Genomic DNA, 16,225 nt, shown 5'->3' with positions numbered 1-16,225 from the left:
AAAAAAATAATGAAACTTTTAACATGATTTTTTAACAAACTATTTAACCAAATATTTTAAACTAAATAGTTGATTACTCAAGCAAAGAGGAGTCATTTTTAACCAAAAAGTGACGATTTTCATTTTAAAAAATCTACTAAAGAAAATAAATTTTTAAATAAAAAGATAAATTATCTAAAATAGTTGAATTTTTTGTTAAGAAAGATTTAAGTCGACTTTTTACGATCAAAATATCATTTTTTGAACATGAAATAAGTTTCGATCTTAGAACATTCATCTGAAAAAGATTTCAGTTAATTTTTCAAGATTAAAATGTGAAATTTCAACCAAAAATAAGTTTGTACAAAAAGAATTAAATTTCAAATCCAAAAAGAAGAATTCTTTTAACCAAAAAGGATGAATTTTTATCAAAATAGACGATAGTCTTTTTTAAAGTTGCAGTTTCATCCATAAAAAATTTCAGTTCATTTTTCAACACCAATCTATAAATTGTAAACAAAAAGAAAAAATTTAATTGAAATTAAAAATTTTTTAATTAAAAAATTTTAATATTCAAATGCTCAATAATTTATGCGTATAAAATTAAAGGTACTAGCATTTTTCAATATAAAAAATTATAAATCCATGTTATCATTTTCAATTATTTTCTTCTTAAATAGTTTAAACATCCTTGGAAACGTTCAAGATTTTATTTCAAAATCTTGAGAAATCTAGAAGTTATTTTAACTTCTTTTGAAATTTAAAATTATTTTTGAAATTTTTTCAGAACTTCTCAATATCTGTCAAAATTAATTGAATTTTTTCTACAATTTTCAGAAAATCCTGCAAATTTTAGAAAATTTCTTTACAATTTTCATGTAAAAATAACAATTGAACATTTATTATTGGTAAGCGAAATTTGAGTTATTTTAAGAGACATGTAGAAGTTTTGAAAAGATTCAAACTTAATGTAAAACTTGAAATGAAAGCCTAATATAAAACAAAATGTAGATTTTCGCAGATTTTAAAAAAAAATTTAGATTCTTTTCAAGAATTGTGAAAGGCTTCAAAACAATAAAAACATTTTCTTAAGGTTCCTAGGAAAATTAAAAATAATTTTTCATTTTGAAAAATTATTTTAAAAGATTATTTAAAAAGTTTTTGAAAGATTTAAACAAAATTTTCAAAAAAGATTCTAGAAGATTTTAAAAAAACTTTCTAAAAATTTCCATGACAATCTTCAATCATTTTAAAACTCCTAAATATCTTTTAAAATTAATCAAAAATTTCTAGAAATGTTCATTTGTAAATTATACATCAAAATTTTAAAATTTCACTTACAAATTAAGCATTTTTCAAATATAACAATGAAAATTGTAAAGTTCAAAGTTTAAAGGCTCTTCGAAATTTTAACGATTCCAAGCTTTCTAAGTCAAACAATTCAGTTAAAGATTCTTTACTTTTAAATATTTGGTTTGAATTTACTTTTCTTAAGTAAAAATTCAAATATTGCTAAATATTCAATAATTAATCTTCTTTTTTAATTGAACATTTCAAATTGAATGGGTTAAACATGGAATATTTTAGACTGATACAATATTTAAAATTTAATAAAATCCTTTAATTAGAATATATTATTATGAAGTTATTATTAAGTTGAAAATAGCCGTTTAAGTTTTAAAGTTAAAACCTGAAAATTTTTAAATTTTAAACTGGTTTAAATTCGTGTTGTCAAATCGTTTTTGTCCACTTTTTATTAATTAAAGCACATATGAATTAAAAAATGTATTTATTTGTTAAATAAAAATGTTTTTTATCCAAAATTTCCAACATCAAAGGCTTTTATTTTTTATTTGTTTTAGTCTTTGAGAAAGAATTCAAAAATTCTTTAAATTAAAAGTGTAAGCTTAGAAATAAAAATTTTAAATGATAAAATTTTAAAGTAAAAAAATTTTTAATTACGCATTGTAAGCTAAATAAATAGCATAATTGAAAAACAGAACAATTCCACTAATTATTTAAAAACGGTTAAAATCGAACGTGGCGAGTCTGAAATAGTTAAATTTTCCCGAAAACAGTAGAATTTTAATTTTTTTAAAATGACTTTTTAACCAAATTTTTTTATTTTCAACCAAGCTGTTGAATTTTTATTCAAGAAAGTTGAAATTTCTCTTATAGAACAGATGAATTTTTAATTAAAACAAAATCTTTTTGTTGAGATAGTGGAATTTTTATCCAGAAAGGATCTTAGCTCTCTTTTCAATACCAAAATATTACATTTAAAAAGTAATTTTTCTACGAAATAGTTATCCGAAAGAAAATCTTTGAAAAAAAGAGTTGAATTTTTAAACGAGCAGTTGCATTTTTATTTAAGAAAGATGAAATTTGTTCTGGAACAGATGAATTGAAAAAAAGAAAAACTTAAAAAAAAACAAAAAAACTTTCATCCAAAGAAAATTCCAGTTCACTTTCCAACACGAAAATAAGAATTGTAAACAATAAGTTAATTTTCTGCTAAATAGTTGAATGTTTAACCAAAAAGTATGACTTTTTAACAAAATGTTTTTAAATGTTTCAACTTTTATAAATTGTAGAGTTCAAAGATTCAGATTCAGTATTCCAAAAATATCAATCCATGTTATCATTTTCGATGCGCTAAGTTTAAGAATCAATCAATGAACATTAAAATATTTAAAATTATATCATTTTAAGCAATTTTAGGCTGGAAAGATTAAAAATTCAAACAATACATGTTTTTATAAACTGAACACTTATTCACTTAAAAGCTAAATTATTTTAATTTTAAATAATTTAAAAATGCCTAAAATGCTTCCAAATTTTATTATTCGAACTTCTAACCATCCTTTAAAATCATTCGAATTTTTTCTAAAGTTCTTTCTAAATTCTGCCAAATTAAAAAATTTTCCTTCAAATCTTCCACATTAATTTTTGATAATTTTGTAAAACTTTCTAAACCTTTTTAAATATTCACTTACAATTAACTTTTCAAAATAAAAAATTTCTTTCAATTTTCAATAGAAAATAAATTTTTCTGATAAAAAATGTAACTTTATGGCTGAAAATTAATCCGTGTTAGCTAAGGATTAAAGTATTTGGTTGAAAATTCGTCTTTTTTAGTTATATTCAACTGTTTTTAAAAAATAAAATTTGTTTTGGTTTAAATATTAACTATCACTTTTTATACTGGAAATTAGTGTTTCCAGGCTGAAAATGCCATTTTTTTGTAGGTAATTCGTCTCTTGTAGAAAATTCGTTTTCTTTTTATTGAAAATTCATTTTTTTTTAGTTGAAAATTGAACAATTAATCCTCTTGGTTATAAATTTAACTATTGTTAAAAAATATACGGATTTTATTAACAATTCGCCATTTTTTGTTAGAAAATACATTTTTTTTCTTAAAAATGCAACTGTATGATTGAAAATTAATCTGTTTCAGTTGATGATTCGAGTACTTTCGAGCTTTATCAAAAGCTCATTTTTTTTGACTTGAAAATTTAACATTTCGGACGGTTCTTAATCATATATTGATACAATTTGAAGCCAATTATCGAAGAAGTTCAAAAATATTTTTTTAGGAAAAGTAAAAAAAAAAAATAGTGGAACCGTAATCAAAATTTTTAAACAAGAATATAAACTTCTTAAGACTAATTTTTATCCAAATTTGTGTACTTTGAACAATAAAAAAACAATTTTCAACCATAAAGATTAATTTTCTACAAAAAAGGAGAATTTTTCACAAAGTACATACATTTTCAAACAACCAAGTTATTTTTCTAAATAAAAAAAACGAATGATTATTTAATTACATTAAACTTAACTAATTTGAAAAAGCTGTGAAAATAGTGTTCATTTTGTTCTAAAAATGCGATCAGTGGCAACTTTTCTGCATAAAATCTCCGGTCATTTCGCAAAAAAAATAAATTTTTAAACAAGACGATTAATAAAAATAACAAATAAGAAAGAGGAAAGAAAAATGAGAAAAATGACAAATAGGATTTTAATTTAGATTTTAATATAATTTAAATTTCTTAAATTAAGATTTTTTTTAAGGCGATTAACTCCTCAAAAATAAATTTTTTAAAGAAGAAGATAAACTTCTAAAGAAAAAGATTATTTTTTGCAAAATAATCGATTTGTAAATAAATATGTGCATTTTCAACGAAATAGTTGAATTTTCAATTTAGAAAGAATAATTTTCATCTAAATTTTTTAATTTTGAACAAGACAAGTTCAATTTTCAACCAACTGATGAATTTTCAGCCATAAAGATTCATTTTCTACAAAAAAATAGAATTTTTCACAAAGTACATACATTTTCAAACAATAAGTTTAATTTTCTGAATAAATAAAAAAAATTATTTAATTATATCGATTTTTAACCAAATATGTGAATTTTCAATGAAATTGTTGAATTTGCAATTCAAAAAGGGCTAATCAGGTTGGCCGTTTTAATCAAAGAAAAAAATTCCCGATCATTTCCCGGTTCGTAAACATTTTTCACGATCAATGAAATTTAAAAAATCAAACTATACTCTAAAAATATTTCTATTTAAAGTAATAAACAATAAACAACAAATTAAATCATTAAAAGTGAAACCCTTGAATTCCAAATATTAAAAATTTAAGTTCAAAAGTTTTTCAATTCAAAAATTGTGTATTCAAATGCTCAAAAATGTACGCGTACAAAACGGAAGGTACTAACACTTTTCAATTAAACAATGATAAATGAAATTCACATAAACTGCAAAATTTAGATTTTTTATAAATTAATAGAGTTCAAAGATTCAGATTATGTTCAAAAAATTAAAGAACGAAGCAATGAACTTTAAAAAAAATTTTAAATTATATTATTTTAAGTAATTTTTAACTACACGCATTAAAAATGGAAAAATAATTTTTTTTCAACTTGACAGTTTTTAAATTCGAAGTTAAATTATTTTAATTTGAAATAGTTTAGGCATCCTTCAAAAGCTTTAAAATGTTATTTAAAAATCTTGAGAAATCTAGAAATGTTTTTAAATTTTTCCAAATTCAAAATAATTTATTTGAATTTTTTATCGGAACTTTTAAATATACTTTAAAACGAATTAAATTTTTTTTATAACTTTTAGAAAATCCTGAAAATTAAAAAAAAATCCTTAAAATTTGAATTTATAAATAACAATAGAACACTTTTTTTTTAGAAAAGAGCAATTTTAAGAGATATTTATACGTTTTAAAAATATTCGAATTAAATTTAGAACTTTAAATAATTTCAAATACTTACAGCCGAATTTAAAATAAAATGTAGATTTTTGCAGATTTCAAACAAAAAAATCTATAACTTTTTAAAGAATTGTGAAAGACTTCAAAAGAGTAAAAAATTTTCTTAAGATTCTTAGGAAAATTAAAAATGATTTTTCACTTTGAAAAATTATGGAAGATTTTAAGGATTCTTTTTTAATTTGTAGGATTTTCAAAAATTGTAGGAAAAATTCGATTAATTTTAAAAGATATTTAGAAGTTCTGAAAAAAATGTTAACACATTTCGTTTCAATTACTTGAAATAATTTCAAGTTTTTAATTAATTTTGTATCTTTTCAAAACTTCTAAACATCTCTTAAAATTACCCCAATTTTTTTTCTGTTATAAAAAGCATTCAATTGTTATTTATGCGTCCAAATTTAACAATTTCACTTATAAATTAAACACTTTTTAAATAGAACAATTAAAATTATAACGCTAAAAGTTTAAGTTACATTATTTTTATTTTAAATAGTTTAGTTCAGAAATCTAGAAGTGATAAAATTTTTTTAAAATTAAAAATAATTTTTGAATTTTTGTTTCGTAACTTTTAAACATATTTTTAAATTAATTGCATTTTTCTGTAACTTTAGAAAATCTTACAAATTAAAAAAAAATCCTTAAAATTTGAGTTTATAAATCACAATCGAACACTTTTATTTAAAAAAAAAAAGAGCAATTTTAAGAGATAAGTTTTAAAAAGATTCGAATTAAATTTAGAACTTGAAACAATTTCAAATACTTACAGCCGAATTTCAAATAAAATGAAGATTTTTTCATATTTCAAAAGAATAAACAAATTTCTTATAATTCTTAAGAAAATTGAAAATGATTTTTCACTTTGAAAAATTTTAAGCATTTTTTTTTAATTTGCAGGATTTCCCAAGAATTGTAGGAAAAATTCGATTAATTTTTAAATATATTCAAAAGTTCTGGAAAAAAATGTTAAAACGTTTCATTTAAATTACTTGAAGTCATTTCAGGTTTTTAATTAATTTTGAACCTTTTCAAAACTTCTAAATATCTCTTGAAATTACTCAAATTTTTTCTACAAATAATAAGTGTTCAATTGTTATTTATGCGACAAAATTTAACAATTTCATTTATAAATGAAACACTTTTTAAATAGAACAATTAAAATTTTAACGCTAAAAGTTTAATACTTATTATTTTTCTACATTAAGAAATGTCAAATTAAATGTGATAAAGACTAAATAATTTACATTCAAACAATATTTTTAATTTAATAAAAACCTTTAATTATGAATATATTATTATGGTGTTATTTTTAAGTTAAAAAAAGTAAAACGCATGTTAAAATTTTTAATGGCTAAGAAAATTAATAGAAATAATATATTAATAAATTTATTTATTTAATTTAATATAAAAAATAATATAAAGGAAGGCCTGAGATATATTTCAATCCATACCAAGACTTTCGGATTGACACAGTTCAGATCCACTTTAAACATAATTTATTTATTTATATTTACTGCATTTTAATTATTTGAAAACCTATTAAAATCTAACTTGGACAGATTTTTCTTCTAAAAATTCGTAAAATTTTTAAAGTGAAACATTTTTGAAATTAAGCATTCTAAACTGAATGTTATAATAATTTATAAAAATCACAATTTAACAAATTATTTTAAAAAACGGTTAAAATCAAAGTTGGACAAAATTTGGATTCAAAAATTTTTGTAAAATTCCCAGTCAAAAAATAAATTCACTGTCATTTCCCGGTTTCTACCGGTCTCATAAAATTTTTTAACAAATATGTGAATTTTCAACGAAACAGTTGAATTTTCAATTAAAAAGGACTTATTTTCGTTTAAATTTTTGAATTCTGAACAATAAAAGTTTCTACAAAAAAAAGGAGAATTTTTCACAAAGTACATACATTTCCAAACAACCAGTTTATTTTTCTAAATCGATCAAAAATAAATAAATAATGTTTTCATTACAGTAAACTGAAATAATCTGAAAAATCTGTGAAAACAAAATTAGTATTAGTAGCAGTAAACAAAATTTTTAAACAAAAAGATTAACTTCTCAAAGAAAAAGATCATTTTTTACAAAAAAAAAAAATCGATTTTTAACCAAATATGTGAATTTTCCATGAAATAGTTGAATTTTCAATCTAAAAAGACTAATTTTCATCCAAATTGTTGAATTTTGAAGATGAAAAGATCAATTTTCAACGAAACTGATTTATTTTTTCTTAGTAAATAAAAAAATGAATAACTCACGGATCAAGTTTCATTTTGTCATGTTCAGTGATTTCGGGTGGAGTGTAAACAACAAGGGCATTCGCTTCATCAGGATCGTGTAAAGCTCTCCTCGGTCCTGCTAAACGCAATCCCAATGAGCGACCAGAAAGTTCATATCCAGGTATTGGAATTTTAAACGGTTTTTTGAGAAGATTTCGAACTTTCAGTTCCTGTAAATTACGAATAATTTGAAAAAAGTACACACTTTAATTTAATTATCACAGAAAAAAATTAAAAGAAGGCTTACATGTTCGGAAATAACTTCCTGGGTAGCATGAAGATCTTCATCAGTGAGACATAGTGGCTTTAAATCTCGAATAATAACCTCCTTAGTTTTCCTACCTCGCTTTTCTTTTTGTACAATTATTTCGGTTGGTTTTACGTATGGTAATTCGTTGCAAATCTCAGAAAGCAAGGGTCGCTTTCCTCTTTGACTTGGAGCTAAAGATCTTATCTTTAAATCAATTATTACCAGTTATTATCATAATTTTTCAATTTTTTATTCTCGCAATAACGCATTCATATTTGCCGCAAAAAATTGTAAAATAAATTAATTTTCAAAGAAATACTTAATTTTTCTAAAAAATATCAATTTTTTTTACAAAAAGTGGAATAGTTAATGTCCCGGAAGTTAGATCCGCAAACTTATTTTTTCGAAAAAATGAAAGTTGTGCTAAATTGTACCGTAAATGGTTTTTTGAAAAATCAAAAATTACGGACTCAATTTTTGAAAAACGTTTTTTTGTGCTAGATCCACGACTTCTTACTAGAGCAAAAAGAAAGGTTGTGCTGTAGGCGGCTCGAAACATACACAATTTGTGCAAAAAAGAAAAATTGCAAAAACCTAACCGTTTAAAAAAAAAATTTATTATTTTTAAAAATTTGGAAAAACTAAAACTTGTGCTGAGTTGTGCTCGACAAATGCAGCCTTTATTCACTGTAAAAAAATTACGTAAGAACAAAAGTTGCCATGTTAAACCACAAAATATAAAAATTTAAAAAAAAAAAGAAGAAAAAATACAAATTCTAAAAAACAAAATTTTTTCTGTTTGTTATTTTGAGTTTTAATATGAGAACTCTTGGTGTCACGTAATTTTGTTAGAGAGAATAGTGACTGAATTTGTCGAGTACAACTCAAAACAAGTTTTAGTTTTTCGAAATTTTCAAAAATAATAAGTTTTTTTTTTACGGTTAGGTTTTTGAAAGCACAAGCCTAGTATAATTTAGCACAACTTTAATTTGTTTGGAAAAATAAGCTTGCGGATGTAACTTCCCGGACAAGAATAGATACACTTTAAATTTTAAAAAATTATTTTAAAAAAATAGTTCCATTTTCAACCAAAGTGATGAATTTGAAAATAAAATTATAAACCTTCAGCTGGAGTAGTTAAATTATAAACCAAAAAGACGAATTTTTAATTTAAAAAATGCATTTTTAAACAAGAAGATTAATTTTCTTCTAAAAAATACAATTTTTCAACAAAATATATGAATTTCTAAATAAAAAAGACAAATTTTTAACCAAATAGTTAAATTTTAAACTAAAAAAAAATAATAATTTTCAACCAAAATGGAAAAGTTTCATTTTCAGTTAAAAAAAAATTTGTAACTTAAAACATCCAAAGAAAAAACACATTTTAAATCAAATGCTCATTTTTCAACCAAAGAAATTAATTTTTAATAAAAAAGTTTAACTTTTAACCAAATAATTTTATTTCCGAGCTAAAAGATTAATTTTCAACTAAATTGATAAATATTTAAATGGCATACTTAAATTGTTAACCGAAAAAAATACGTTAATTTTCATCGAAATAATTGAATTTTCAATTAAAGAAGACAAATTTCGATTCAAACTGTTGAATTTTGAACTTGAAAAGATCAATCTTGAACTGAAAATGGGATAGTAAAATTTTCAGCTGAAAAAATTAATTTTCAACCCAAAAAAAACACGGATTATCAAAAAAATTGTAAAATTTTTCAAGCAAGTGATGAATAAAAAAAAAAATTTTACTAAAAAAGATAAATTGTTCACCAAAACTTAAATAATTAAATTTTAAGTTTAAAAAATTCATGTTTAAACAAACAGATAAATTTACAACTACAACTATGGACTTTTTGACCAAAAAGCTCATTTTTCAACCAAAGAAATGAATTTCTAATCCAACTTAAAAAAAAAATTTGATAAAAGAGTATAACTTTCAACCAAATAATTATATTTCCAACCTAAAAGATTATTTTTCAACGAAAATAATAAATATGAACAGGAATCTTACATTTTTAACGGAAAAGAATAATTTTAAAACAAGAAAATTAACTTTCAAAGAAAAATATAACGAAATACGTGAATTTTCAACGAAAAAGTTGAATTTTTAATCACAGAAGACAAATTTCTATCAAAATTGTTAAATTTTGAACTAGAAACTATCAGTTTTTAACTAAAAATGGGATGGTTTAATTTTCAGTTGAAAAAATTAATTTTTAACACAAAAGACACACAGATTTTCAGAAAAATGGTTAAATTTTCAACCAAAATGATGAAATTTCAACTACAACTATGGAATTTTCAATGCAAATAAGTTAAATTTTCAATTTAAAAAATTAATTTCAACAAAGAAATCTAACTTTCATAAAAATAGTTACATTTTCAAAGAATGGCATGAATTTGAAAAAAAATATAAATATTTAACTGGAATAGCTGAATTTTAAACCAGAGAGATAAATTCTTATTTTTTATGTTTATAGATATTTTCAACCAAGAATATTAATTTCTACCAAAAAGACGAATTTTCAATTAAAAAAACATAATTTTTCAACAAAAAATGGAATTATTACATTTTTAGTAAAAAATTCATGATCAACCAAAGAGATGAATTTTTAAATAAAATTATGGAATATTCAACTGGAATAATAGTAACATTTTTATTTTAAAAAACAAAATAATTTTCGATGAAAAAATAAAACAATTTTCAACAAAATAGTTAAATTTTAGGAAAAAGCTTCTTTTCTTCCAAAAAAAAAATAACTTTTAATAACAAAATTCATATTTCGAACAAAGAAATAAACTGTTAATTAAAATTATGAATTTTCAACCAAGAAGACTAATTTCCAAAGAAAAAGATAATTTTATAGAAAAAAATCGATGTTTAATCTAATTAATTAATTTTCTACAAAAAAGTATTTTTTGGTTGAGTTCAGCTGGATTTACTTTAAAATATATTTTGGTTGAAATGTCAACGATTATATTTGTCGTTAAAAATTAATTTTTCTTTTTGGTAAAATTGCAACTACTTCATTAAAAAATAATATTTTTTCCGTGAAGATTCAACAATTTTTTTTTGACAATTTTACTATTGCTTTAAAAATTAATTTTTTATTGTAAAATTTAACCATTCCATTTTTTATTTAAACTTGATTTTTTTTAGTTGAAAAATTGAACTATTTAGTTAAATATTTATCTTTTTTAGTATAATATTAATCTTCAGTTTAAATTTTTTTATTTGAAAATTTAACTGTTCGATTTTCGGTTGAAAATTAATCTTATTAATTGAAAATTAAACTATTTAGTAAGCAATTGGTCTTTTCTAGCAGAAAAGTAATTGTTGAAAAATCGTTTTTTGGTTTTAAAAATCTAAAAATTTAGTTGAATTTTTTTTCTTTCTTGACAGAAAAATTTTTGTTGTTTGCACATTAAACTCTGACTGAAAATTTAACTATTTTGTTTGGAATTAATCTACCTGGTTGAAAATTAATTTTTTTTTTAATTAAAATTTTAACTAATCTATTTTTCGCAGAAAATTGCAGTTTTTCTTACATGGAAATTAAACTATTTAGTTGAAAATTAGACTTTTTCAGTATAAAATTAATCTACCTTAATGAAAATTAAAATTTTTTGTTACACATTTAACTATTTAGTTAAAAATTTATATTTTGTAGTAGAAAAATAATCTTTTTGGTAGAAAATACAACTATTTGGTCAGAATTGGTCTTTTTTAGTAGAAAATTGATCTTCGTAGATGAAAATTCATTTCATTGTTTGACATTCTAAATTAATTTGGAAACTTAAAAATTTAACTGTTCCAATTTTGATTAAAAGTTGATATTTTTCAGCTGCAATTTAAGTTTTGGCGGAAAATTGAATTATTTCATTTTTAGTTGAAAGTTGATATTTTTTACTCGAAAATTCCATTATTTACTATTTTGATGAAAATTAATTTTTTGTTGAAAATTTAATTAATATAGTTTTGGTTGAAATTTGATCATTTTTAGTTAAAAATGTATATTTTTTTCAGCAGATAATTAATCATTTTGGCTGAAAATTTAGCTTTTTGGTTAAAAATTTAATCATTTCGTTGAAAATTATTTTTCAAACAGAAATTTTAAGTATTACTTTGTAAAAAAATGTCTTCGTTTCGTTGCAAATTAAACTATTTAGTTAAAAATTGGTATTTTTTGGTAAATTAATTAATATCTTCACTTAAAAATTTAATTCTTTGGTTGAAAATTAATTTTTTTAAAGGAAAAATTAAGTATTCCATTTTTCTTTTTTACTTAAAAATTCAACTATTTAGTCTAAACTTGGTTTTTTTTTAGTAGAAAATTAATCTTCTTCGTTGAAAAATCAACTATTTAGTTAAAAATATGTATTTTTTAGTAAAAAATTGATCTCTTCAGTTAAAAATTTAATTATTTGGTTGAAAATTAATTTTTTAACAGAAAAATTCAGTATTCTATTTTGAGTTTAAATTTTATCTTTTTTACTTGAAAATTAATCTTAGTTAAAAATGTCTTCATTTCGTTGAAAATTCACCTATTTGGTTTAAAAAAATGCATATAATTTGTTGAAAATACAATGCTTTTACTTGAAATATTAATATTTTAAAAGCGTTCCAAATTAACTATAATATAACAACCACACTAGTTTTATTTAAACAATTTATTTTCCTATATTCGTGAAAAATCTTATTTGCCCTATTTTTAGTGCATTTTGGCATGTGTGAATTTTTTTATATAAAAATTTAAAATATGATTTCCTGAAATTAAAAATTAAACTATTGCAAATTTATTCGAAAGTTGATCTTTTTCAGTTAGAATTTCATCTAATGGTCGACATTTTTTTGTAGAAAACTAATCTTCCCGAGAGAAAATTGAATTATTCCATTTTTAGCTGAAAATTGATATTTTTTGAAAATCCAATTATTTAATCAAAAATTTGTCTTTTTTTGTAGAAAATTAATCTTCTTGGTAGAAAATTGAACTATTCTGATAAAAATTGTGTTTTGAAAATTTTATTAATATAATTTTTGTTGAAAATTGATCTTTTTCAGTTAAAAATTCATGACTTTGGTTAAAAATTGAATTATTTCGTGAATAATTAATTTTCTTAACAGAAAATTTAAGTCTTTCACTTTGGGTTGTACTTTCGCCTTTTTATTTTAAAAATTAATCTTCTTGGTAGAAAATTCCACTATTTAGTTGAAAATTTCTTTTTTAGTAGAAAATTAATCTTAGTTAACAATGTAAATATTTAATTGGAAATTAATTTTTCTGAAAGAAAAAATAAGTATTCCATTTTGGGTTGAAATTCGATCTTATTTGGTAAAAAGAATGCATCTATTTTTGCGAAAAAATCTTATTTGTCCAATTTTAGAGCATTTTGATGTGTGAAACCTGTTATATTTAGAGTTGAAAAAAATGTTTTTTATTGCTTGATTCAAGCCTGAATATATGTGTGTGTGTGGCTAGGGGCCTAAAAAAAGATGTTTAGACCCAAAGTGGAAACATTTTAGCCCCTGAACTAAGAAACTAATAGTATTAAATACAAATTGATTATGACTTACCATTTTGGGTTTTTAGGTTATGTGATCACATAAATAATCGGCGCCTGTATCAAACCAATTTCAATTCGACAAACTCGAACATTTTCCCTCGTAAGGAACTTTCATATCTCTGGGAAATAAACCCACTAATTTTTAGATTGTCGAGTTACTTAAAAAGAAGCAGAAATACGCGAAAACTGTCCTTTCACTTTCTGTTTACACGTTTTCGGTCATTTTCGCTCGCTTGGCGGTTTCTGTGTTGCAAGTTTCTATTTTGGTCACGTGACTACAACTACAAGTTCAAATTATGAACTTTATTGTAATTTTTTTAAGAAAATACAATGCATTTTGTAAAAATTACTAGTCTAAAATTTGCCTGAAAATAAGTCTTCAGAAAAATATATTTATAGTTCATATAATTTTTATTATCAAATTAGAAACAGAGGAAATTTAGTTCGTTTTTTATTGGATTTTATAACTCATGAATGGAACAAAAGGTGGCGCTGTTCAGAATTAAAAAACTTTTCTAACCTAAAAATTGTTTATTTTTCTATGAATGACATATAGTAAATAAACGTTAAAAATGTCAATTAATAATAATGAAACGGTGAATTTGGAAACTGAAATTCGGAAATTGCAGCCGTTGATGATTGATAAATTAACGATGATATTAAACGTGGATGGTTCGTGGAAAAAACTAATGGCTATCGTTCCTAAAGATGACGAATCCGGTCAAAACAAATTCATCAGTGAACATTTTCGGTAAGTTTTTACTGTTTATTTTATTTTTTATTAAAAATTTCTTGAATAAAAATGTACAACATATTTGTATACCATATACAAATTTTGAGTAACTATTATTTTTATTGTTTATTTTTTTTTAGGTTATAAATATAATTTTCGTCAGATTCTTCAGAAAATTGAATTTTTCTTTTAGATTTCATACATGAAAAATCAAATTTTCAACAAAATAAATAATTTATTATGAATTCTCAACCTGTAAGCTTAATTGTCTACTGAAAAAAAACGAATTTTTAACAAAATATTTATATTTTTAACTCAAACAAAGAGATTAATTTTTAACCAAAAAAGTAAATTTTAAACCGAAAATGTTATTTTTCTGTCCAGAAAGATGAAACATCAACAAAACACCTGAATTTTCAAAAAAAATAGTTACATTTTCGACTAATGAGATGAATTTTTAAACAAAAAGTAAAATTTTAAAACAGGTGAATTTTAAACCAAAAACATAAATATTAAACCAAGAAGATAAATTTTTAACTGAAATTATAAATCTTCAACCAAAAAAAAGTTTATTTTTAGCAACGTAGTTATTCTTTTAACCAAGTAGTTCAATTTTCGTGAAAAATAAATGAATTATCAAAGAAAAATGTAACAGTTTTCAATTTATATATAAAAAAATCTAATTTTCAATAGAATAATAATTGATTCGACAAAAAGGTTCTGAAACCGTTAAAAATTTAAGGACTTTAAGATTTTAACGTTAAAAATTGAACTGTTTCAATTTGAAAGACTTGGTTATTAAAAAATGTAAACGTCAGTTTGAAACCTCATAAACTTTTTTCAACTTAAAAATAACTTCATAATAATTAATTCTTAATTAAAGGATTTTATTAAATTTAAAATATTGCTTCAGTCTAGAATATTTTATTTTTAGAACAATCAATTAAAAATTTTTTAAATAAGACGAAGGATAATTATTTAATATTTAGCAATATTTGACTGTTTGTTTAAAACGATTAAATTAAAACCAAATATTTAAAAGTATAGAAATTAAAACTGAATTATTTGACATAGAAAACCTTAAATCGTTAAAATTTTGAAGAATTTTTAAACTCTGAATGTTACAATTTTAATTCTTATTTACAAAAGAATTTTTATTTGTTAGTGAAATTGTTAATTTTTGATATATAAATAACAATTGAACACATATTATTTTTAGAAATAATTGGCGTAATTTTAGGAAATATTTTGAAGTTTTGGAAAGATTCAAGATTAATTTAAAACATTTAAAATTATTTCAAATAATTTAACGAAGTATTTGTACCGACAATTTAAAAGAAAATATAAATTTTTGCATATTTAAAACAAACAAAATTAGAAGCTTTTTAAGCAGGGCTTCAAAAGAATAAAAAAAACATTTTCTTGAGATTCCTAGGGATATTGAAAATGGTTTTTCATTTTGAAAAATTATTCTAAGAGAATGTGTAAAGAGATTTTAAAAGATTTCCAAAATTATCAAAAAGAATCTGGAAGATTTCAAGGAATTTTTTTTTTAATTTGCAGGATTTTCTAAAAATCGTGGGAAAAATTCGATTCATTTTAAGAGATATTTAGTATTTCGAAAAAAAAATTTGAAAATTAATTTTCAATTTAAAAAGTGTAAAACAGTTTTTAGATTTTTCAAGATTTTGAACATTTGAATACAAAATTTTTGAAATAAAAGCATTTTGAGATCAATTTTAAGAGTTTAAAACAGAAGAGTTCCATTTTGAGTGCTTTAATTTGTAGCTTATTTTTTATTGCTTCAAATGGAAAAATTTTTGGCTTTAAAATGCGAATTTTTTAAGTTTTATGGACCGTGAAAAATGTTTGCGAACCGGGGAAAACCAAGGAAATTCGTTTTTTTCTATGACAACTTTTTAAATTGGGATATAAAAAAATTTTGTTCATCGACAGATGCCCCCGAATAATGCATTTGTCTATTGAATATGTTTTTGAAAAAATATAAAATTTATCCACCAATTATCAATTTTTCTGACATCGAAATAAAACAGAATTTACCTGACGACAGATACCCCACTAATGCATTTGTTTATTAAATTTGTTAAAAAA

At 21.8% G+C, this 16,225-nt stretch overlaps 2 protein-coding genes across 2 annotated transcripts in view; one reads left to right on the top strand and one right to left on the bottom strand.

The window, feature by feature from the left end:
• LOC117171841 (DNA repair and recombination protein RAD54-like) overlaps positions 1-13,613 on the bottom strand; it is a 50,521-nt gene extending 36,908 nt beyond the window's left edge. The window contains exons 1-3 of the mRNA XM_033359476.1: positions 13,391-13,613; positions 7,801-8,007; positions 7,533-7,723 (exon numbers count right to left, since the gene is read on the bottom strand). Of these exons, the coding sequence (XP_033215367.1) occupies positions 7,533-7,723; positions 7,801-8,007; positions 13,391-13,393 (401 nt within the window). The 5' untranslated portion in view covers positions 13,394-13,613. The remainder of the gene's footprint in view (positions 1-7,532; positions 7,724-7,800; positions 8,008-13,390) is intronic.
• Positions 13,614-13,911: 298 nt separating this feature from the next.
• The window catches only part of LOC117171561 (protein Tube), a 36,505-nt gene continuing 34,191 nt past the window's right edge, over positions 13,912-16,225 (top strand). The window contains exon 1 of the mRNA XM_033358993.1: positions 13,912-14,131. Within this exon, the coding sequence (XP_033214884.1) occupies positions 13,953-14,131 (179 nt within the window). The 5' untranslated portion in view covers positions 13,912-13,952. The remainder of the gene's footprint in view (positions 14,132-16,225) is intronic.

Source organism: Belonocnema kinseyi, chromosome 4, assembly GCF_010883055.1.
Source record: "Belonocnema kinseyi isolate 2016_QV_RU_SX_M_011 chromosome 4, B_treatae_v1, whole genome shotgun sequence".
In the NCBI taxonomy this organism is placed as follows: Eukaryota; Metazoa; Arthropoda; class Insecta; order Hymenoptera; family Cynipidae; genus Belonocnema; species Belonocnema kinseyi.
Note: the sequence above shows the minus strand (reverse complement) of the source record. Positions and strands in the feature narration are given on the sequence as shown.